Genomic DNA, 25,273 nt, shown 5'->3' on the forward strand with positions numbered 1-25,273 from the left:
GGGGTTAAGAAATGACTCCCTCATTTACCATTAAATTCAAATTAGGTCACCAAGCACATTATAACTGAGCATGCAATTATTTAACTTTAAAATGCAAATTAAGTTCAAATATAAGCCAATGTTTAAGATGGTGTCTGGACACTTGACCTATTTTGATCCAGAAAAATGAACATTCTCTTAGAAGTCTTAGACTGGATTACTGCAGAGGAATTAATTGCATTCACCCTATTCCATGGGGATTTATTATTCCCTATTTCATAATCCATAATCTCTCAAAAATTAAGATCAGTTTCTTGAAACATTTTCTGTGTTTTAATATTAATTCATCACAATAGCCAATCAATAAAACTTTTCCAACACCAGTGTTGTAGAAATCAAATCTACTCTGAAGCTGAAGGGACAACAGCAATGCCACCAAACACCATTCTTTGAGTAATTTTTATACTATTTTTGCTTACATATGTGTTGATCCTGGGCTAGCCACTGTCTTAATTCTATGTCTTTTAATAAAGTATATTGAAAACATCACCGGGAAATGTTTACTCTTATCAAAATGTTTTTTTTTTTTTTTGAAAATCAGAACACCAAATTTAAATTAAATCTAGAAAAAGTTTAGTAATTAGTAAGTAATTATACTAGACATAGCTGATCTCAACAACTGTGCTGTTTCAATAAGAAGGTTAATCAAATTCATAGGACATACTGAAACCAAATTTACCTCTTTATTGTGTTCAATTCATTGACTCAGACCAACAAAACAGAGTACTTTTGTATGAAATGTACTTTTCCCCCCCCATTTTCTTTTGTATGCAGTCTTCTATTTTGTTTGTTTGATATTTAATCTAAACACACAACAGCCCGTCTCACACAAATAACTGAGAAATAACAAAATCAATGTCTACATTCCATGCAACACATAAATCCATGTAGCAGAATAAAAACACCAATATTAGAAGTATTAAAAACATTTACAGCTTTCAACTAGAGTTCAAAATGACTAGAAAAAAAAGGGTGTAGTAAAATATAAAAAATCTAGCAGTATAAATAGAAATTTGGTCTGTTGAACTGGTCAGTATATTACTATATACATATTAGATTACACCATGCTATTTAGCCCTGACCTCAGTCTAGTTACATTACTAAAAAAGAGTATTGTATTTACAATATATATATAAATGAAAACTTGTGAAATTAATGACTGTTACATACATGTAATTAACTGAATATTATTAAAAAGATTAATATTTTTCCCACTTTTTGGTTATCCTGACATCCAGTGAACAACATTTTAGAAGATACAATTATGCAAAATTTGAAAAAAAAAACAATGACCATTTTAAAAATCTGAAATGATATTGAGAGCACAATGAAAAGGCAGCAACGTTGTTAAACCTGTAAGATGAAGTTGTTTAAAGGCACACGTTACAAGAGCTCATCATATCTATCAGTAAATTTATATTGTTGAAAAACTGACAAACTAAGGGAAGCATGGTAAAAGGCAAGGCAGTTTCTTTTTTAAGTGTCAGTATGAAGAGCTCCAGCTCAGTCCAAGTAGGTTTCACACGGAGGAGATGTTACCATGGTTACACCAGGGACTCCAAACTCTCTGAATCACTGCCGGTGCCACCTAGTGCCAGCCCATTATCAGCACATTGGAGCATTCTTACCTCTTCTTTTTTGGCCACCAGACTCATGATCACTTTGTAAAGGAACTGGTACTGATCCTGGAGCAAAAGGAATTTCTTGAAATAAGTCAAATTGTTGATTGGCACCACAAATTACAAAATGATTATTAAAATAAGAGTTAGCAAGAACCACTTACAATGTCAGTGAAGATGCCCGGTCTCATTAAGTTGATCATCTTAGCCACCCAATACACATCGAAGGAGCTCTCCATCTCCAGTTGGTGCAGAAGAGTCATGAGTGCACAGAAAGTCCCCGCAATGTTTCCTCCACGTCTGTCCAGGTAATACCATGGAATTATGCTACACAGTGCCCAGAAACTGCAAAACAACTGCCACTAACAGGCTCCCTTATAGAAATGCAGATTTTATGTACAGGTTATTAAAAGCTTTTTGGAAAAATTTAAATTTTCTAACTTGGTCATTAGAGTGTAGATATACGATAACCTAGAATGTAATTTGTACTGTAAGTGAGAGGGATCTAAAAGAGTCAGTGTGAGTAAGAAGAAGATGGGTGATGGGGGGTAATGAATCACCGATCATTTGGATGTACAGCTGAACAGTTCCATTCCAGTCACACCCATACAGGTCAGAAGGGATTTAACAAGCACTCACTTGTCGTGCACCACTATGGGTCCATCTCGAGACACGCTTTCCTCCTTGATGATGTTAATCAGCTCGAAGGTGTTACTGATGGGACCATCAGGGTTGGGCCATCTGGGAGCCCGGTACTGTCTCACCTCCAAAACATAGTCATCCTGACACGTGGGAGAGCCGTAGGACACACATAGAAGGGAGAAAGAGAGCTAGTGAAGACAGGGTACACTATGAGTGTGTGTGCACAATGAGTAGACTGACTGCACATTGTGCAGTGCAGATGGTGATGTGACAGCTATGTGAAAAATAACAGATGTGCTCTACTGAAGCATGCTAAATGTTTATTGAATTCCATTTTCACATTTTCCAGCAGCCATTTATGTCTCTTATTCCTCTACAACTTTACAGAGAGTCATTTAGCACCAATTAACACAAAAACTACCATGTAAAATGCTTAAAGAGGTGGGACTTATTTTTTAAAACTCCTACATGAAACTCTTCTCTAGAAAGTATAGCACTGCAGTTAAAACCAAATCTATTATCAAAACAAAAATGTAGCAGGTCAAGTTGTGCTTGTCAATTCTTCTCCAGTGCTCACTTGTAGATCTGAAAATTCAGAACAATAACAGTGGCAAATGAAAGTGCCTGATGAAGCAAATAGTTTTAAATGTTCTTAATGTTAATTTGAGATGACAAGATCACAAATACAAGAGGAAGTACAGCTAGGAGCACCGATGCTCCACACTCTTGTTAGTTGAACCCGGTTTTGATGGAAGCAGATTGTCTTTCATTATACCTGTGTGGCCTCCAGGATGAAGTCCTGTACTATCAACATGTCCTCATTGGACAGGCACATATGGTCTTCCCCCATGAAGGTGACTGTGAATGTGTCAAATCTGATGGGCTGGCTTTTGGTGGGCCAGTAAATACACTCATCTTCTGCCTGGAGAAACAGGAATCCAGGAACAGGTGGATTTTCGAACCTTTCTTTCTCTAACACCAAGCTTCTGATGAAGCTAACATGGACATTTATAACTATTACTTAAGCAAAGTATGGCTACAGTCCTTAAGTTTACAGGTGTACATATACTTAACTAGGGCTACTTTGTCAACAGATCTCAAAACTTTTTAAACTACAGTACCAAGGAAGTTTTGGCATTGTTACCCACCAGGTCCAGTCCATCTGGCAGTGCAATGACCACTTGGGTACTGTGGTCCCAGATCATCTTCCAGAAGTCCTTCATGGTGGAGGGAAGTGGATTCTGGGTAATGATGAACTCATTGCTCTGTTGATACCCCTGGAAAAAGAGAAGCCTTCAGAACTGTTCCAGTCCTATCCCATCCAGGTATCTTTCTCCAGGGTGATACTCACCATAATGTAAGAGGCATTGATGTAGTCTGAAATCTCTCCTGCTGTTGTGGACAGATGCACTCTGGACCTCTCTACTGCAAAGAATATCTAACAATGTCACAAGCTCCTGTACACAAAAACTACTATGTAACTCAGGAACATTAAATATCTTTGAGAACAATGCAAGATCCTAATCATGAATATTCTGAAGATCTTAAATTCCTAAATGTTAATGTGATGACAGTTTGCATGTAAATTACGACAGCATAGACAAGCAGGGCAACATTAGCTGCCGTCTTGTCTAGGTAAACCTCCGTGACCAGAGTAATTCAGTTAACTTATGGGTTGCTATATGTTATAGTGTAGTGGTTAGAGCTATTGCCTTTGGCCCCAAAAATTGCAGATTCAATTCCCCTCTCTACCTGCTGTACCTCTGAGTAAGGTACTTACCATACATTGCTCCCCTAAAATTATCTAGTTGTATAAACAGGTAAATAATTGTTAATACCATAAGATTGTAAGTTGCTTTGGAGAAAAGTCAGCTAAATGAATAAATGTAATGATGATTCAAATAGCAGTGCATAGTGATCATGATGATGAGAAATCTGCACCTTGGTGGATCACCACAATCATGCAGTGTTTATAAACAACAGAAAATACTAAAGATGATGTGTATAACTCTATATATACAAACTAAAATGGAATTACACCAACCAGGTAAAAGAGAGGAGTTTCTGTTCTTGTCTCTGTTGCACTGTTTCAATGCTGCTGAGTAGTCACACTGCTTGGCGTTGGACTGGGTTATCATCTGTAAGACACAACCTCCATCACTGCTGTGAACACTTCCACCAAAAATTTAATTAGGTTACAGCTTACATATAATACAGAACAGTTCCCCTTGTATAGGATATTTGCATACAGCCTGTCAAACTGAATTCTGATGCTTTGACTCATTGATGCTTCTGTCTTTCACACAGGAACCCAACAGCTCGTCGCTACCTTAAACTGCTTCTCCAGGGGCGTCTGGCCTGAAGGCCCTGGGATCAAGAGCTCATTAACATAAGTGTGGATGTGGGAGCTGTGCACTTCCGTTTCCTTGCTCAGGATGGCCTCCACCAGGGCATCATGGATGAAAATGTATTGCTCCTGAAGGAAAACAGGAAGGTGGACGGGTACAAAGTTTTGTGGTTCCTTGTGAAATGTAATAAAAACTATTTATATGAAACAAGATAGAAATAATCTGTTTCCCCACTTTTGTAGAGTCATCACTGAAGTACAGGCATTCAGACGAGAAGAATTCGACTTAACAATAAGTACCATTTAATACCCCAAGCTTAACAGGACTTTCCACATATGAGCACTTAATTTGGATTTTGCAGTGAGTGTGAATTGCTTTGCATTTCTTCATAGATTTTGTTGATCGTTTCTGTTCTGTTTTTTGCATTAAAGGTTTAATTAATACACAAACATTAAGTATTGTATGTATGTCTTGTTCATGAGCATTTGTTAAGTGTACAATAAATAATCGTTACAAAAAGAGGTGAACAAGCACAAGTTGCCATACAGTATAACACAATAATTAACTAAGAAAAACTTCCTTATTATGTTATTTTATTATAACTAAAGTTAAACATTGGAGCAACTGTGTCCATTATAATATCTGGTAATATTTCAGCATAAATGGGTGTTGAATTTTAAGGCTCAGAGATGTGTAAAAAGAATTACCATTAAAATCCATGGTAATTAAATATGCAATTTATGGAAAATTTAGATTACAAAGGGACAAATTACCTTTGTAACGTGGAGGAAGACTAATTTCTTGAAGGACATTCTAAAATCCAGGTTTTTAATCATTATACTCTTTAAGGTTAACAACCAAATTCTAAAGTTCATTTTGTGAAACTGTTCAGTGTTGTTACAGCAGAGAAACTGTATCACAGAGCATACCAAAGAACAATACAATTTTTGAACAAATTACACTAACAGTTGACTTCTGTAATTGATGAAGGTATTGCGCAGTGAGGGTTAGCTGAATTTTTTTCTCTTACCTCAGTCTGTACCAGGTAGTTGCGCTGGGTACGAATATGTTTGAGGAAACCCAGGATGTTCACTGTTCCTTGCTCCTTGATCTGCCGCAACATGCTGTCCAGGACAATGTAGGTTCCTGTTCTTCCCACGCCAGCACTACGTATACACACAAGACATAGGAAAATGTAGTCCTGGGCTACCCTTCCAGTATAATCATCTGTTATATTTTTTTAACTAACATTTCACACAATAACAAAAAAATTGATGGACTAACCTGCAGATTCATTTTAAACGATGCAGGTAAAGTAAAGAGTGGCACAGAGTACACAAGAAGTTTCCTGTAAATTGGTTTTGTAAAGGACGTTTTTATTTCAGAAGTTACGGTGGGACTGTACTGGATAGAACCCCATACTGGGCCAAGTCCTACCTGCAGTGTACTACAACTGGTCCCATGTTCCCCAGGTTGGCCTGGGATGACTTCCGCACAAAGGTGAGCACTGGGAGAGTGTACTCAGGGACACCCATGTCAGGCCACTGAGTATAATGATATTGCACCACTGTCCGCTCATGGGTCTGCTCTTTCTGAGAGCCCTAAAACATAAAATAGCATTTTGTTACTGAGACAATAAAAACGAAAGCCATCTCCCTGAATTTACTCCCATTACCGATGCTCATTGGGGTCAGTGTGAACAAAAGTTGCCAGCAAAATTCAGCATATGCATGGCTGTGTTATTATCATGCTATGTAAAAGCATTGATGGTTCTTTCTGTGTATTGGTACCTTCTTTGCTCTCGTGTTCTTCAAGGTGAATGTTCTCTGGGTATAATAGGCCAAGACCTTGGTGCTCCTAAGTGTCACCAGAAAACTGCCATATTCTTCCTGGCTGTCAAGAGGCCAGTACTGGTCACACTTTCTCTGTGGGGACAGCAGGAAATTGACTGACCTAACTCATTTGTCATCATTCAAAGCCATCCTAATTGGCATTAACCTTATGACATGTTTAACTATAAAACTTTCTAAAACAAGAACATAGGAATACAAGATGCTTCATAAATGTTACAATTCAGCTCCCTGAACAGGTAAATGTCTTAATAATGCAACTAGGCAACACTACTGAGATTCACTGAAAACACTGATACACCTTCTCAGTGCAAATGGCCACAGACTGACTTTGCCAGCAATAGTCCCAGAGTACAGCAGATACTGCCAACTCGAGGCTTCACTGACCCTTCCCTTCTCCACCAGGTTGGTGATCATGACAATAACGCTTGCATTCTGTTCCCAGACCATCCTCCAGAAGTCCTCCATGCTAGACTTGAGTGGTCCCTGGGTAGCAATGTAGGCCTTAGGTTGGGTGAAGCCCTGTAACAAACCCAGTTGTTCAAGCTGAGTTCGCACACTCCAAGTACTTGCTTTTAGAGTAAAAAAAGTACAATTAACTGGACCTCACAATTTTAAGTCAGTCAATTAATGTACCATAACTTGTGTTACATTAAGTTTTCCAGAAGAAGTCAGCAATGAAGCTATTGAGAAACGCATCCGTTAAATGAATAAATGTAAATGTATCAATAGCTCCTGAGTATTTCCAATAACAATACGAAGTTAAAGAGTGAAATGGAGGACCACTTACATCTACATAATTTGCATTGATGTAGTCAGCTGACCATCCATTTCTATCCGAACTAGAAGACAGCTTGACTCGACTGTGGTCATCTGAAGGAGAATGAGGAGAAATCTCATCAGAAATGTCACTAATGTAGAGAATCACATCTGTTTGTATACACGTATGGATGTGAACACTATTACGCACAAGCCAGGATGTTGATGTATCTGTTCTTGTTCTTGTTTTCTGGGTGGATGGAGCTGTCTGCGGTGATGCCTAGATCCACTGTACATGCCTGGATCTCCTACAAAGAAGAAAAAGAAATAAATGTAAAAGTTTTCAGTGTACTTCCCAATCCCAGTAACCTTTGCACCACAAGGTGAAATCAATCACATGCAAACACTCGGTGAGCAGCAGGACACGACACGTACATAGAAACACGACCACTAGTGCTACACAAATTAAATCAAAAGAAAAAAAAGAAAGGAACCATGTCTTACCTCATAACACTCTTTCAATATCTAATGAAGGGAGTGAGAATGCAGAAAGCACAGCAATGAAGTTCCGAGACAGACAGCGAACAGAAGATGCAAAAGTGAAAATATCTGCAAATTTGTGAGCCGAGTCCTTTCTGATGCGCTACACGTGTTTCAGCTGGACAAGCAGTAATCTAATCTGTACCAGAGTGCGGAAGGCAGGGCAGGCTAACAACAACCTGCACCTTATAAATCACACAGTGTTCCTGGTGTCCATCTCCTACTGCATGCATCTCAATCACAAAAACAACATCTCTCCGAAATGTGACATTTCCACAGCAATTGAGATACACTGACAACCATCAGATGTAAGGTTTTACAGATCCTCTGGTTGCAGCTGTAAAACTGAATCAGAACAAAGTAAGCGCTCACATTTAAATATTTTAAATGAAAACTGCAGGCAATATCCTCCACGTATAATAATCTTAACTTTAACGCATTCATGAAAGACAGATGGAAATTAAATTTAAAAAGGCTTAAGCTGAACCAGAAAATAATTTAAATTATTAAAAAATTAAATTAAAACCACTTATTAGCTTTGTGAGACAAGGGGAAACAAATTACAATTTGACACTAAAATTGATGTCACCATGAAACTACTTGAAATCTGAAATAAAGACATGCAGGGCAATGGTGGTTCAACTGTTGTGAAATCTAAATGATAATAACAGTTTAGGTACATTAAAATGCTTTGATGGAGATAATGTTCAGGTGGCATCTATTGACATCACCATACCTCAAACTCTTGCGAAAATGTGTTGCTGTCATGAAGTTCTGCTACATGTTTGACAAACTGCTTTATTGGCAAAGCCTCATGGTTTTCTGGAGACACAGAGAGAGAGAAAAAAAAACTCCAATGAACTTAAGGAAAGAAAAAGGAAACATTTTTATACATCCAAACACAAACTCCACAGTTTTATGTTCGTTGTGCTGAGACCCGCTTTCCCAGCACATACCTGCATATTCTTTCATTTTTAATTAAGTTGCCGAAAGTGCAGGTGTAGTAGATTAACAGTAACAGATGCTTGGTAATTAACAGTTAGTCTCTTTAATGGTGTGGATAAGAAACCGTCTGTTCAAGCAGACTGTGAGGCAGATGTAAGTATGTTCACAAACAACGTAATCACTCACAAAATCTGTTTTAACCTGTTCCTGAGAATACATAAGCTGCTGAAAGAATAGTAGCACGGTACATTTGTTCGTAGCGAGGGCCAAATCTGGGCATGGATTTTACAAGCATTTGCACCTGTGAGCATACATGCCTTTGGCCGTATGTTCGGTTGCTTGTAACAAATGTGCCCGTGCAGTTTGGGTACCTGCAGCCGAGAGCGCCAGAGATGGAGGGGCACCGATGACCCTGGGCGACGTGCTGTCCTCTATGTAGAAGTGAGCCGTCTGAAAGCACTTCCTGTCCAACACAATAATATTAAGAGACCGCTGGACATCCCAAAGCAGACGGGTCACCGTGTAGAGCGGGATCACTTAAAAACACACACACACACACACACACACACACACACTTTCTGAACCACTTGTCCCATACAGGGTCGCGGGGAGCCAGAGCCTACCCGGCAACACAGGGCATAAGGCCGGAGGGGGAGGGGACACACCCAGGATGGGACACCAGTCCGTCGCAAGGCACCCCAAACGGGACTCAAACTCCAGACCCACCAGAGAGCAGGACCCGGTCCAACCCACTGCGCCACTGCGCCACCGCGCCCCCTGCTCTCACTTAAAAACACCGCACTACAAATGGCATGCTTCTGCGTAAAATGTTGTTACTAACACAGAGAACAGCAACAAAGTTAAAGAGATTTGTCTTGAACACAAGCCACTAGTGATAAAATGTCAGTACTTGTTAATAAAGCAGGCATAGCAAGGGGATGTGTCTCTCAGTGTTCACAAACTCTCATTCGCCCCCCCTCCCCAATACTGCACTGGCTGCTCTTGCTAATACTCTGTTACTTTTCCGTTGTTATAAATGGGAAAGTATTTTTATTTTCCTTGCAGAAAACAACAGCTTCGCGCAGTGTTGCTATACGGGCCCTAATCTTCTCAAATTCTTGAAGATGTTCAATTTAATCTTCAACAAGTTTTTAAAGGGATGTGACCGGCGATTAACTCTCATTGTGTTCCGAATAAAAAAATAGCACAAGCTTAGCTACCCTCTGTCACAAATAAAATGTTCCCGCAGATTAAATTCATATATAGATATATGTTAGTGTGTGTTTTAAAGGTTTTCAAAACACAAGCAGATACAAAATGTACATCGTGCGAGTCACGAAATGAGCACCGTGTTCGGGCGGAAGGACACGGATTGGCCGCAGTACGGATTAGCGGCGCACGAACACGTTTTACAAGAATCCGACAAGATGCGACATGTCGGACATGATGAGGCTGCGGCGCGACTCGGCCCTGCTCTGCCCTCCGAGCCCTGAGGCGCGTCCTGCCGCAGCCCAGACCGCGTTCTTTAACATTTAATTACTCGCCAAAGATTACGGGCTTATAGTTCACCATCTTAAAGTATAATAACAAACATGAGCAATATGTCACGTCTCCTACGGCGGAGACGTACAACGACATAGCGGATAAGAAATGTACAGTCTTATTCCGATAAACTGTTTACCTTCTCGTATCTTGTCCTTCAATGTTGGTTATTTCACAGGCGGATGTAATAGTTACCGCCCATAATGAAAGTATGTAAAAATATATATTTATTTTCTAGTAATATTTACCCTAAAATATATTATGAAAGAAAAAAAATAGACGACGGAAAAGACGATTTAAAGAGTTAAAGACGTTACATGGTCTAAAGATGTGTATAAATTATACACTTATATTATACTATAATATAAGCAGTACCCATATTTCTCATAACGGGAGCGTAATGTTTAGTTTATAATTTCTATGAGGGAAAACGGCACGGCAACAGCTGGGGCCGCGGGTACTGTGCTGCTTAGAGCCGCAGTCTGGATTGTTTCAGTAAAAATTACCCACCTGTATAAATCGGTAAATCACTGTAAATTGCATCGGGTGAGAGTGGTCAGCTAAATGAATGACTATAATGAAATAAGCAAACAAACGATGAAATCTTGACAAACCTACACTTGCTAGTATGAGACCTTTGGGTGAAATGTCTGCTTTTAAAGTTTTTATAAGAAAGAAAAAAAAAAAAACACAGCTATCCACCACTGTGCTTGATTTAGACACTGAGAGGAAATGCAGAATATGAGTTATTGCCACAACTGCTGGACAAAGGTTTGTTTGGGAAGGGAAGTCTTTAGATGGGGGAAGATTACAGGTCCCATGAGGAGAACAACATGGGAGTGTTAGGGACCAGGACCCCATTCCCCTCCTCACTGAGCTCCTTCAGTCCTTGTCTGACATCCTCAGATTTGGGGGACAGATTAATAACAATATGACAGGAATCAGGGTCTTGCTTTTTAGCATCTGTCCCTGGGGATCACGCTGCTACAGGCCTAGCACAGCTCCCCTCTCCCCCGCCTCAAGTATTTCCTATGCCACTCAGGGAGAGAAGTTATATTTGGCTACAGCATCCAGCATGGAAGCAGTCAGGGGTCGAACCTGCTAGCAGTGTATAGTCTTCCCCCCATCGAGAAACCTTTTCTTCCCAAACGAGTCTGGGAAGCCCCAAAGGAATACCTGGTTTCCAGTTGTAGGCCTTGTCTGATTTAAAAGTAGATAAAGGGATGTGCACCAGGTTTGGAGGAACACAAGACAACTTAAGCCTGTAATAGCTTAGGAAGATGGGTTTGGGGACACAAAGGACTTTATGAACAGGAGTGTGATGATGCACTTGGTGTGAGGATGAAGAGCATGCAATACATTTACCTCCAATAGATGAGGATGCCAACCAGCACAAAAAGACAAAGGAACGTGAGCGTAGACACCACAACTAGGGGCAACACGGTGCGTTTCTCCCGGTCATCCATCTCTGCCAGGCCGATTCGAGATTCATGGCTGCTATTGATGGCCTCTGTGTGGAGGGGAAAAGACAACTCAATCCCTCCGAAATTCCAGGTACAGTCTTGTCAACTCATCGCATGTGCTGGAAAGTACAAATCACAAAACCTGGAAAAACACACTTAAACCTCACAGGCACTCAGCATCAGCATTCCCTGCATTTCTATGTTTCGCTCAGGTCAAGTAAAATTCTTACAAAAGTCAATCTGTTCTTTCAGAAAAAAGTCAGAGGTTTTCACACAGGCAAGAAGAAACGCTTAGCCTAAAGTTACATCTGATACATAATGTAATATTTATATTTACAAGCTTTACATCAACAATCGAAATAACAACTTCCACACTCACTACATCCAAAATTGGATCATCTGCATTTCACTGACTACTTAGTAGTTCTCAAGGTTAATGTCATTTGCAAACCAGTAAGACAATAGATTTATGTGACAAAACAGAAAAAAAAGCCTCAAATCCATCTTTCAGAGTCTTAAACAAAACATAAAGAACTTCACACGTATGACGTGGGATTTCACTGTGAACAGTCAACCCCTATTTGCTTGAATATGAACAATTAAAACAAAAAATAATAGAAAAAATTTAAAATATCATGTTAATACATCCACCATCATACAAATAGGTAGTCAGCCTGAAGCTGCATCTCTATGGAAATGATGATGGACAAACATGAAATTCAATTGCAGAAGATGTAAGAAAGTTCTTCAATATCCACCAAAAGCAAGGCAGGACAAAACAAAAAGTGCTACTAGTTGTTCTGGAATTTCTCAGCAATGTTGCAGCACCTGACTTCAATGTATGCAGTTAAAGATTCTTTGTTGGGGGGGGACGTATCTGCTTTGAGGAGCAAACAGGGCTCGTGACCTCAGAATGAGCAGAAAAAGAGATCTCCTGCCTCCTTGTGGACGGTTCATGTCATGAGCCTTGTCTCTGTCGCCAGAATTCATGTGTTGGATGACTGAGTGGAACAGTTCAGGACCTCAGTAACAAAGCGGCATCACCAAGAATCAGTTTCTTTAGAAAACTCATTATCGTGCAAGTGCTTAACCTTGACTTCTGCTGTCGAATGCAGTAAGGTCTGGCATGTAACGAACAGTTTCCACAATTTCAACTACATCTACATTTATTCATTTTCTCCAAAGTGTCGTACATTTCCAAGAACAATGAAAAAAGTATTACAAATACAAAAAACATAATAATAATAATAATAATAATAATAATAATAATAATAATAATTATTGTTGTTATGATAATAATAATAATTATTGTTGTTATTGGTGATCATAATTATTATTATTATAGGGGCAGCTGGTAGCACAGTGGTTACAGCCGGTGCCTTTGACTCAATCCCATCTCCCACCTTTCGAATCCCACCTCCAGCTGTAGTACCCCTGAACAAGGTACTTAAAGTGTTTCAGTAAAATTACCCAGATGTATAAATGGGTAAACAACTGTAAGAAACTTAACATTGTAAGTCGCTTTGGAGAAAAGCTTCAGCTAAATGAATACATGTAAATGTAATAATAAAGTCTAAAAAAATTCTTGGCTATTCTTTTTGATTATTACAGGATGCCTTTTTTCCTTATCATTGAATCCTATGAGTTGTGTCATGATTCCTTTCAGCCGATTAACTTTCAAGATAGCAACTTTAATTTATGAGTAAACTAGAAGTCTTGCAGTCTTCAGCACAACACACCAACAGTTTGTTGAAGATTGCATATATACACTGAAGTACATTCATAGTCATAATGAAAATACACAGCAGCATAGAAAACAAGGCTTTGAGATGAGTACGATGATGGCTTTGTCACACCATGTCACAACTTTACTGCACAGAGACTGAACATTTACTGCTAAAAAGGGCCATGGTGATCACACTTGCAATTTGACTTGTGTGATGTGGTAGTAGGTCTAAAAAACCCCCAAACCTTACCTTACCCATGTGTCACTAGAATTTAGACAAACCCCACTGTTGCCTCCAGAGAACTGACATACATTGGTTATTCATTCCAATCCTCAGTGCCTCCTGACTAACACACTCCAGTGACTGCCTGAAAGGCCCTGCTGTTTTGTTTCCTCAGCCAGAGCCTTAGTTTGAACCCAGGTCTGTCCGGGAGGATGATGCACCACCATGCGGCATACTCATGAGCTTTACCTGCTAGAGGCGCATCCTCAGACTGCCTGCCTGAGTAGTCAGGCACGCCAAAGTCGGAGGACGTCTCGTTGTCGTAGGGGCTCCCTGAGCCGCCATCCTCGTCCCCATCAGTCAGCGTCCTCTCACCGGGGCTCGGGCCTTTTGTTTCCACGGTGCCACTCTCCGTCTCTACCTCATTCTCGAAGTAGAACGACGAGGAGCGATCTCCTTGTTCATCACCATCATCCTCCGTTTCCAACGGGGCAGGTACAGTAGGGGAGGTGGTACCCGTGCTTGTCACAAGGGTGCGGCCTCGTTCCCACTCCTGATCTATGTCCTCCTGGGATCCCGAGTACAGCGCAGACCCTGAGGCACTACTTTCTACCTGTCCCTCCTGGGCGAGCGTTGGTGTGGAGCCTGCTTCGTAAGAGGCAGTAGGGGACAAGGCAGGGGAATTCAAAGGAGTTGTCCAACTGGGGACAGGTGTGTGGCTCTGGGTGATGGCCAGGGTGGCTGTAACAGAAACATACACATCACTATGGGAGTCAGCTGCAGAGCTTGGCATTGTACCAGAAGAGGGAGGTAAGACTACAGGTGGCATACCGACACTGTTGTCCGCATACACATCACCATGTGTGCCCGCAGTGGGAGAAAGTGAGGACTGGAGGTCCGCTACACTACCAGAGGAGGAGTCAGACTGGCCGGTCAGAATGAGCAAGCTGCTAAAGTCACTGGTTGGATCAGGCACTGCAGGCGGCAGCAGGAGGTGGACAGAGGTGTGTAGAAAATTCCACCCAATTGTATGCCAGGACAGTTCATTGGCAGCATAGGTGTAGGGTGTAGATGTATGCTTGGCGATGGCAGGGGAAATCGAAGGCAAACCCACTTCTCGGCTTGCCACCAAAGATCCCAAAACACCGCCATCTAAAACCGAGGGTTTTACTTGCCCCCACATGTAACTAGCTCCATCTACTGGTCGAACACTGCTATGCCGTCTCTTGAGTGCGTCGCCAAGGTCGTCGGTTGCTAACACCAGCATGAAGTCACCAGATAAAGGAATGGAAGGCTGGAGGAAGTCATCCACAGTGGAAGGTGTTAAAGTTTTTGCTGCAGAGACAGTTCTGATAGGCTTAGAGAACTGAAAGAGGTCCCAGTCGGAATCAGAAAACTGCTCAGTGGCAGATGAATCAGGTAAAGTTTGAAGGGGTAGAGTATCTCTAGATATGAGCTGGGGATCACCCGTGGCCACAGATGCCGAACCAGACATCACATCACCATCATCATCCTCATCATTATCATCATCATCAGCAGCAGAGGCAGCTGTACCATCAGCACTGTAGAAAGCACCCGACTCCCAGCCAAATACAGAGTGGGAAGAGTGTTGGAGAGACAGGGTGGAGGAGGAACAGGGGGTGAGAGATGGACCACCAGCAGACAATAGCACTGCAGCAGCATGCGTAACACCCCCACTGAAATTGGGCCAGCCCTCGGACATGCCCCGGCCACCAGGAGGCAGACTTGAGAGGGTCTTGTGATACATGCTGCTAGAAGAGGAGAGCGACAGCGGGGAAGCATGCAGGCACACAACAGAGTCAGTGTGAGAGCGGGAGCTCAGAGTGTCACACACAGTGGGGATGGGGTGGGCGGTCTCACCGTTGAACCCTGACTGGGTGGTCTGGGAGACAATGTCTCCAGGTGCAGAGGCAGAAGGGTACTGGGCACTGGGACTTGTGGGCTGAAGTGGTATTCCCAATGGAAAGGGGGCAGAGGTTACAGTGACCTGGGTCTCTTGGAAGGGGAAGATCTCAGCCAATTCCGAGTCTGTAGTACGGTGAGTCTTGGGTAATTCTGAGTCAGTAGTGGGGTGGAACACCCCACTGTCCACTGAGGTGGCCAGAGAGCCCTTGGGTGAGGCAGAATCACTGAAGATCTCTTCATAAGGCACTGAAATTACTGTAGGGGTGGTATGCTCAAAGCCTGTGCTGTTGAGGACGTCTTCATAGAAAATGTTGCTAATGTTTTCCTGCGTCTTGTTGCCAAAAAGCTGGTTGCCCACCATCGGATGGCTGTTGCTGGTGACAGGCTGTCCAGAGTAGCCTCTGCTGCTGTTCTGTTCAGTAAACCAAGGTTGGGAGATCTCTTCCGTACTCCTAGCCTGAACTGGCAACTTAGTGGTTCTGATTCCAGGGAAAAGGAAGCCTGGCTGCTCTGTTGTTGTGACAATACCCACTGAGCTCGTGGAGGTCTGATGAGGTCTCTGCTTCTGATCTGAATTGCTCTGTGTTGCATTCAGCTCATATCCCACCTAAGTTGCAAAAACACCATTCAGACTAAAAAGCACATTCAGTGAAAGAAAGGCAAGAGAAAGAGAAATATGTAGAAATAATAACAACCTTAAAGTCATCCTCTCTTTCAGAATATTCGGAAGTCTCAGGGTCAGGATTGGTCTCTGAGAAAATAAGAAGACATATGTTTAATAAATTAGACATTATAAATGGGTTATTTCACTAATGAAAGTTTTTCAAGAACAAAAATGCACTGAATCAGAATACTAGATCACTGTTTTGCCATAATTCATGATGGCAATTTAAATATAGCAAACGGCTAAACAACATGTTTTCAACATCATTAATAAAATTTATATAATTAGAAAAAAAAAAACACAGACAACAGATCTGAAGTCATAAATTAGGTTTGTCCTCCCACTTTCAGTAGTGACAGTGAAGCTTCGAAAATGAAATGAAAGGATACCCAATGACGCTTAAAATTTTTTAAAATCATTCTGAAAATCATTGCTAAATTTATTTTTTTTAATAAATTACCATTTTAGATTCATGAAAATAATAAACACAAAATTTTATTCACATACTGGTCTTCAAGACAAACATTTAACACAATCTCTTCCTCCTGAAACCTGATATCTGCAAGGCATTATCCGCTGCAAGCTTACCATTCACGAAAAAGTAAGTCAAGAGGCTCATTAGAGAGAAGCCTGATATGAATATTTCAAACATCAGATGACAGAGAGGAAGAGGAGGGGAGGAAATGGGCCTTCCTGGCCGTAAACACAAACACCACAGAAGGAAATGCTTCCAGGTCACCACAAGTCAGGAACATGTACATTCACCCCATGCAGACCTCCCACCCACCCCACACAAAACAGGAAGAGAGCAATATTGGCTCTTACCTGCCTGATGGGTCTAACTTACACAGAATGGTGTTAAGTTTCCTTGCATGTTATGAAGGACAAATCTGACAGTTTGAGTTGTTTGTGTGTGTTTTGCGTGTTGTTTCCTCAGTAACCCTACACCAGAAGTTATGCTGTGGCACCACTGAGAAAATGTTATGTTGTTCTGTTGGCCTCACGCTGAAGGCCAAACTGAACTGCCTGCATGAAAGAAACATCCCTGGATTGCATGATTAACAAGAATAATGAACCATTTGTGAACGAGGAAACTGAAATATCATACCAAGGGTTCTGCTGAAGGATTAGTTTATTATCATATCTACATGTCACCAAGCACAAATATCATCTTTTATACCATTTCACACAAAAATACATACAGTACAAACATGTGTTTCTGTAAAAGTGTGAAGCAAAAAACGGAGTTTTTTTTCTACAGAATGTCGGAAATGTGAAATCATCCTTGAAATTACAGCATCTACACAGAAAATACCTACGACTCAGAAAATTCCAGGAAATATAGTATCAAAAAGCTAATGCACAGAAAAGATCTACTACGAATTTCTAAAGGAGGCACAGAATGTCCACAGTGTGTAAGGAACACTTTCATGTTTTAGTAGTGCAGATACAAATTATCCCTACTGAGATAGAAGCAGAGAGAGAAAGAGAAGGAATCCCACCAACACTGATGGAGAAACAGAAGAGGCGTTATTAAAAACGAGTAACAGTCACAATCAGCTGGACTCATTTGGATGTGGTCCTCTGTGGAAGTCAATAAACACAGTCAAACTCACTTTATGTTACAGGGAATTTGGTCAATCCGGAAAAAACCGGCCTGGCCTAACCATGTAAACCGCCTACCTCTGACCTTGTCAGTAATAAAGAGCAAAAAGATACCCACATATTCATGTTTAGCCATATACAATCCAACAGTCTTTATGAAAGTGACTGCACTGAATTTTAGTTACGCCTTCAGGATTCAGGAACCAGATTACAAAAGAGTGAAGTTTGGTGAAGTCCTTTGTCCAGTTTCTAAGCATCACATGGTAGAAGCATGTGATAGATGGCACATTTCCAGAGAGAGAACTTTATCAGAGGGTTGTGTCGGCCTTACCGGGGTCATCCAGTGGCATTCCCACCACCAGTAGGTCACTTGCACGGCCTTGCAGACCGTTGATGCATACCGCTACAACCTGGACCACATAGCTGGTGTTGGCAGACAGGTCCTGAATTATCGCACCCTTGAGTGGGAACACGATGCTTGCATTACTAAAAAAAGAAGTGAAATCAACTTGAGAAGTATGAGGAATGGCGACGGCGTCATTACCACATCCTGGTCTCCATCTGTCAAGTACTCATTCTTAGGCAGGTCCTCGTCCCCCACTGGCTGGTAGGACACCAAGTATCTCTCGATTCCAACATCATAAACAGCCCGTGGTCGCTCCCATGTCACCAATAAGCTGGTGTAGTTGTAGGGATCCGCCTCAACATTCTCTGGCTCTGAGCTGCAAACTGAAAGAAATTACACCGCTGAATGTGAAAAAGTCCAAATACTTCGCTATTTTACCTTCATTGACTGAAGTACAAACTACTGGATCATTAACTGTACTGAGTCAGTTCACAGCATTATGAGCATTTCATCTTCACTTCTCCTGTTTTTACAGAACAAGAGCATAACATCAAGGTGAAAAAATATCACCCACTCAAAGTCTTTAAATATGTAAGTGAAATTCAGAATACTTTCAGTATTGTTTAAAAACAGAGATCCATAAGCTCTGAATGAAGATATCTCAGCAGTACAGGAGCTGGATTCTCTAACAATGAAGTGTTGAAAAAGAATTATCTGTTTCCAACACAAGAGGGCAGAGGAGCCAAAAATTTCCCTATAAGTGTTTTCTTTAAAAGAGTTCTTTGAATGAAAATAGAATTAAAGAAAGAAAACTCCCTACCTGCCTTATCAGGGAAAAACATACTGAACAGCCATTGATTTGACCGGTTACACCTAATAATAATACTGTTTCAACTATATGTTCATTTTTAGAAAATAAAAGTTAACAGCTGTAATTATTACCTTTCACTATCTGATGACTTACAGTATTACATAAACAACTTTACAATGATTTTCCCCATTTATACGGCAGCACATTCTAACCGTATCTATTAAGCATAAGAACTTTGTTTAAAGAACTCAAACACAGTGACCATGAGTTTACAAGGCAACAGCCCAAAGCCACTGCACTACCTACTGTCTTCACTGCTGCAGAACAGTTACCATCTGAGATAAAACCATTACTGCAATCAGTTAGCTCTTCCTTCATCAAAGGATTTTTTATGACTTTAGCCAGCTGTTCTGTCCATCCAGCCTTATAAGGCAGAGGTCAGTGATGACAGTGAATCGGGTGCTGAACAGAGACATAAAAGGATTGGCAGTGCAGATACTGTGGCCATTTGAGCCATGTTGTGCAGTTCGTGGTGAAATATTTCAGAATACGTGACAGCCAGGGTGATGGCAAGAGTGCAGCAGGAGGAGAAGAAGCAAAGATGTGCAACATTTTCTTCACAGTCACAACAACCTACAATGAACTGAAAAGGGGTAGAACCAGAGACTGGCAATTTTTACATCCTGGTTGCCCAACTTTGGTAGAAAGACTTTACAGAACAGAGCATTGCTAACTGTACTGTTACACCACATCTGTTAATCATCATACTATAAATGAGTATACACCCCTCATTATAAAGCCTTTATCCATTAAAATGTATTTGGCAATAAATATATGCTGTACAATGGAAAGAGCTTTTATAATTTTAATTTTAGGACTAAAGTAATGGAATTCATGATACATGAATTGTTAATCTTTTCAAATAAATTAAGACATAAATACTAATTGTGCAAAAAAAAATAAATACTCAGAAACAGAAATTTCAGAAAAAAATAGAAACTTTGTTTTGGGATAGATAAAGATGCCACATCAAGCATGATGTGATGGTGGACACAGAAGCCTGGATCAAGGCTGAGGCAACTTATACTGAACATACTGGGGGTAGGGACATCCTCAGTCCCGGTGTAGGAGGAGAACACTTGGCCCACGAACTTGAGCTGCTGCTCGCGGAAGTTGTTCTGCAGGTAGTCCATGAGCATCACGTACCCAGCCTGCTGCATAGTCATCACCTCGCAGAAGGTCTCCAGCTGCACCATATGCAGGCACACACAAACATAAATGCATGGTTAAACTATGATCCGGGTACAGGTGCAAATATTGACACACACAAACACACATACACAAACAGTATGAGTGATCTAGGTCTGATCTAGGTACCCCTCTATAAATTGCTTACAAACACACAGGCACACAGAGACACCAACAAACACGAACAGATAAACATAGAAAGATGCCGTCTACTAATGATGACTAATATGTTGATCCGTCATTCAGGGGATACCTATAGGTACATAGTGTATATGCATAAACATAAATGAAAACAAACATTACGGAATATGCTTTCTGCTGGTCATCACATACACACACACAAACACCTACACCGTATAATAATGGCACAAAACCAGAACAAACTGTTAAAGAAGAATCAGTAACCAGACAAGCATATCATGTTCCACCATGTACAAATGTGAGACCTTACACAGATGTAAGGTGTTTTTAGACTGAAGGACCAACTGGACAACTGGCTGTCATCACTTATATTCTCCTTTACTGTTCTGGATGATAAACTGACTTTTTAAACCTGATCTTATAGCAGATCTTTAAATTAAAACAGATACTATAAGAAGGTAAATTTGACTTTCTGGAGTGAGAAATACCTTGTTTCCTATTTACTCCCTTCCAGGCAGGCCCCATTGCTAGAACACTGAAATATTGATGCTGCTGGACTGTATGTTATGAAAGAATTAAGGACACGGTAAAAATGCATCCCTGAGCTAGGCTCTGAGATGACCATGAAAGGCTTGGCTCAACAGGGGAGCTTCAGATGTGATGAAGGGAGAAGAGGAATGGGTCACCAGGGTCAGGGATCGACCACTGTAACAGCTGGAAGGGAAGCAGCCTGATTTCAGTCCCACTGCATCAAAGTATGTGTGCTTTGGCACCCCGACAGCTCTGTATTGAATTGGCACCAATCTCCGCACATGCGGCTCCAGCCACTATAATCAGTCGTGCCATTACAGAGGAAATGGACATCACTTCAACAAACGAAGACGGAAGGCAAAACAACAACACGGTCATGGTGGAGCTTTCACTCTGAGACGGTAGACATGCTTAATGTCTCCTATGCATCAGACAGCAGGACATGGACTGCTTCCAGGCTGGCCTGGAAAAGTAGAAAGACAGGTGGGACAGGGGCTGTTTGTGAAGCAATGTTTGACTATATGCATTAACAAAGGGGAGGACTGGAAATTCAAAGTTACCTACAGAGGAACGAACAGTGTCCAAAGGAACACCCACCTCAATTTGAGCAGCCCCACTGACCTATTTCATTGTGCTAAATGAGACTCCCCTGTGAATCCTTTCTCTGTAATTAGGACCTCGTTGAGCGGGTGTACTTGAAGGGCTTTAACTGCTGGCTCACACAAGCACAAGTGTGGGATGTGTGACACACCCAAGCAAAGCATGCCTGTTTCCCCCCCCCCCCAGGGGCGAGCACCAACCTGGAGCTTTGAGCACTCCTGGCAAGATTACCTGTCTTAAACTCCATTTGTACTGTCTGTAATCACAGTGCTGCAGAGTGACGCTAGCAAAACAGCGGCAAAATGCGCACCCCTCGTGTCTCACAGTACTTGAACTGTGTGTTCAACAGCAGACTTGAATCCTGCTCAGAATCTATAGTTTGCATGATTTCCTTGTGTTTGCAGCCCAAAAACATGTGCAATTATAAAACATTTCAGGATCCTCCTTTACTTTGACAACCACACAAGTAGTTACCACGCTTCAAAACCCCCATATTATTAAAATGGAAGCCTTTACTTCCAATCATTTGACTAAAACTTTCTGTCTCAGTCAACTAACGTTAATGCTAGTTTTGCATGTTCTGTGACCACGTTTGGACTTTCTGCCCACAAACCTTGCACAACCAAAGCACTGATTTCATTTGGACTTGTCTTACATACCCTCTTTGGCCTTGCGCTCTGTGTTGCCAGGTAAGCTCCGGCTCGCCGCGACCCCACTCGGGACAAGCGGTTGTAGATATTGTTCGGTTGGTTGGTTGGTTGTCTGACAATAATTGTGAAATTCTCACTTCAAACTTGATGGGAGAAGCTGACATTAAACATTAAAATGACTCACTAGGACTTAAAAGAGTTGTTGTAATGGCATAAACACAGTTAGCCACACTATGTCAAAGACCTGAAAAACTTCTAAGTTCATTGTTCTGCCCTTGGAGAAGTCTTTTTCAAAAGAATAAAAAACAATGATGCTCAGTAGGTCTTATTATAAATAGGATGTTAACAAATCTTCACCATGGCCAGGACCCGACCAACCAAACAACAATTGTCCAAAAAGCTTCTAACAGATTCAGGAGAAGAAACACACATGCAACACACATAAACTGATAAAAGCACACACAGTCCATCAGAACTGAGTTACCTGAGATGGAGGCCTTGTCTGGCTAACCAGCTCACCTGCACATCAGAAATGTCCACTGTGTTCCTGAACACAATCCACTCGACTGTCTCAGAGCAGGGTGGTGTGGTTAGGGAACCATTGTAAATATAGTATTTTTCTGTAGAGTTTGGCAACAGGCCCAGCAAGGAGAAGGGCTCTAAGACAGCAGTTTTACCTTGTAGAGGATAGAAAATAGAAACTTATTATCAAATGATCACCATGGCACATATTAAAAACACAGTAGACTACAAAAAATATTAACAACATTTTTAATAACCTCCCCCAGTTATCCTGAATGACATACCAAGTCTGGTTACGGTTTTTACCCCATCAATAATGGCAACGTAGTTTTCATTGTCTTCTGCACTAACCTACAATGAAGATCAACACAGATTTTTAACGCCTTGCAATGTGAAATCTTAAACATTACAGAAAAGAAAATAAAAATGTATTTTTTTATTGTGTCATTTTAGGCCTTTTGTATAATGCTGCTGAATTTTTGATTTTTCAAGCAGTACAGAAAAGACAAGCCAAAATCCCATCCTCTCCTTCTCCCTCTTAGTGATGTCCACAGCACATCACATGTTTTCTACCTCAAATTACTCAGTCTGCCCTTTCATACAAGAAGAACCCCTTGCTCCTTTTTTTCAGTAAAACGCTGTCACTAAGAAAAGACAAGCGATAGCACATGCCTACAAGAAAAAATCTTCATTCGAACATACAAATTTGCATTCCTCTTCTCTAAATTAGGCTAACTTGTCCCCCGACACCCACCTCAAAGAGCACTGACAGAGCAGTAAGCCTCCCTCCATCTTTCAGGGCACTGTCTAAGGACTGGAATTTATGAGCTTCATAACCATAGATCTGCATCTAAGGGAAGGAATTTAATTGTAAAGCAAAAACTGGATATCTGTCAACATAGCAATGATAAAATTGATGATCGATATATGATCTTTGCCTGCCAGTGGTGGCTGCCCTGAACTATAACGTGATCTACCTCCAAAGGAAACTTGATGCCATCAAGACTGTGTTCTGACCCATCTGAAGAGGCGTTGCACTGACCCCAGTGGAAGGTGATCCTGCCCACTTTAAACCTGGACCTCAGCCCCCCACCACTGATGTAGTACTCGTCATTCAGGTTAATTGCAACTGAAATCACATATCACATTCTTTGTTTTATTATAATACAACAAATGCAGTACAAACCTGACAAGTTAGCATTAAAAATGTCAGAATAAAGAATATTTCCACACAAATGCAAAATAAAATATTTTAATAATACTGTCTCATAAAGAACAGTGCTAAGAAAAAGAAATGTCTTTAATATATATCTATATTTTACGAAGGTACCGTAGTAAGCATCCATATTCTTGAATTTGACAAACTAGATCCAAATATAGTATGCAGTCTTTGAGTTTACATTAATCTTAAGGAAAACATAGCAGAATGATCCTACTCATGTAGCTTAACTAATCTACTCATTCAGTTTGTCTGAATGTACCACTCACATTACAACATACAACATACATTATTATCTTATGATGATCAATCACCAGAGAGAAATTTAGGTTATTACCGAAATCCTGAACACTAAAGTAATTTACTGCATTACACCCCTCCTTTGCCCTACTATAACAACTTCACAAGGATGGTGTGATGTTACAGCAATGTAATGAAGCTAAACTTTTCTAGGCTCATTATGCACAAAAATTTAAAGAATATGCTGTGATTTTTCTGATTCTCCAATAGGATACTACTTGACTGCTGGAAGTAGAAAAAAGATTATCATACATAAAAAGCACGTTAAACAGCTTAATGACTGTGCCACATAAATAAATTTCACAGTGATTCAGTTTCACCCTTGGGCATGAGAAGCGCAACACGGAAATGAACCTGTGGTTGAATGGGAGGGCAGTGGAATGGTTTCATTTCAGATGGATGAGTAATGAATTTACCCTTCTGTTGTTGAACAGTTCCGCTCAGGATTGCCATGTAGCAAGCCTCTAAACAAATGCAAAATATAGCCAGGAAATGCACTAACCAAGCAAAAGAACTTATATCCCATAAAATCAGCTAATGTGTTCTGACTATAATTTTTTTAATTCTTATCCTTGATGTCTCACTTAATGTTTCTCTTTGGAACATTATAAGAACACATGGATTGCAGAGCTCACCAGTTTTCCCATCATTGTGAATGGTAGTGGTGTTTGAGGTTTCTTGCTCAAAGCCCTCAAGCTTCAGCTTCTGGAACTGCATTTTAACTTGGGAAAGGTCATCATCTATGTTGATGGGAGACTGCTTGGCATTATTGCATGATGGGTATTTCTTGGCCCAGTTGTTTTGATTTAGTGTTCCTGAGAAACCAAGAACAGTATGATAATTACTCTAAAATACATGGTTAATTCAAAGATAGCACAGGAGACTTCAGTAAAGCAAGGAACTAAAATAAAGAGCAAGAGTTACCTACAAAATCATACTTACATTAATTCACTGAGCTGATGCTTTTCTCCAAAGCAACTTACAATGTTAAGCTACATACAATTATTTAGCCCT

General features: G+C 40.8%; 1 protein-coding gene across 10 annotated transcripts in view; it reads right to left on the bottom strand.

Moving 5' to 3' along the window:
• Positions 1-708: 708 nt before the first annotated feature.
• Positions 709-25,273, bottom strand: part of LOC108918776 (receptor-type tyrosine-protein phosphatase zeta-like) — a 46,302-nt gene continuing 21,737 nt past the window's right edge. For 3 of the 10 annotated variants that reach the window (XM_018726305.2, XM_029247251.1, XM_018726306.2), the window contains 24 exons: positions 20,145-20,295; positions 18,436-18,620; positions 18,223-18,349; positions 16,318-16,373; positions 14,528-16,229; positions 13,946-14,437; positions 11,650-11,794; positions 9,114-9,205; positions 8,534-8,619; positions 7,762-7,782; positions 7,469-7,565; positions 7,289-7,371; positions 6,886-7,020; positions 6,439-6,573; positions 6,086-6,249; positions 5,679-5,814; positions 4,630-4,776; positions 4,345-4,438; positions 3,652-3,725; positions 3,449-3,577; positions 3,076-3,222; positions 2,298-2,440; positions 1,823-1,958; positions 709-1,724 (listed from right to left, as the gene is read on the bottom strand). In XM_018726305.2, the coding sequence (XP_018581821.2) occupies positions 1,584-1,724; positions 1,823-1,958; positions 2,298-2,440; positions 3,076-3,222; positions 3,449-3,577; positions 3,652-3,725; positions 4,345-4,438; positions 4,630-4,776; positions 5,679-5,814; positions 6,086-6,249; positions 6,439-6,573; positions 6,886-7,020; positions 7,289-7,371; positions 7,469-7,565; positions 7,762-7,782; positions 8,534-8,619; positions 9,114-9,205; positions 11,650-11,794; positions 13,946-14,437; positions 14,528-16,229; positions 16,318-16,373; positions 18,223-18,349; positions 18,436-18,620; positions 20,145-20,295 (4,818 nt within the window). In that variant the 3' untranslated portion in view covers positions 709-1,583. Of the gene's footprint in view, positions 1,725-1,822; positions 1,959-2,297; positions 2,441-3,075; positions 3,223-3,448; positions 3,578-3,651; positions 3,726-4,344; positions 4,439-4,629; positions 4,777-5,678; positions 5,815-6,085; positions 6,250-6,438; positions 6,574-6,885; positions 7,021-7,288; positions 7,372-7,468; positions 7,566-7,761; positions 7,783-8,533; positions 8,620-9,113; positions 9,206-11,649; positions 11,795-13,945; positions 14,438-14,527; positions 16,230-16,317; positions 16,374-18,222; positions 18,350-18,435; positions 18,621-20,144; positions 20,296-22,737; positions 22,896-23,024; positions 23,092-23,494; positions 23,591-23,717; positions 23,870-24,894; positions 25,075-25,273 lie in introns of those variants that run through there. The other 7 variants (XM_018726302.2, XM_018726301.2, XM_018726307.2 and 4 more) reach the window with 7 other exon arrangements.

Source organism: Scleropages formosus, chromosome 21 (genome assembly GCF_900964775.1).
Source record: "Scleropages formosus chromosome 21, fSclFor1.1, whole genome shotgun sequence".
NCBI classification, from domain to species: domain Eukaryota; kingdom Metazoa; phylum Chordata; class Actinopteri; order Osteoglossiformes; family Osteoglossidae; genus Scleropages; species Scleropages formosus.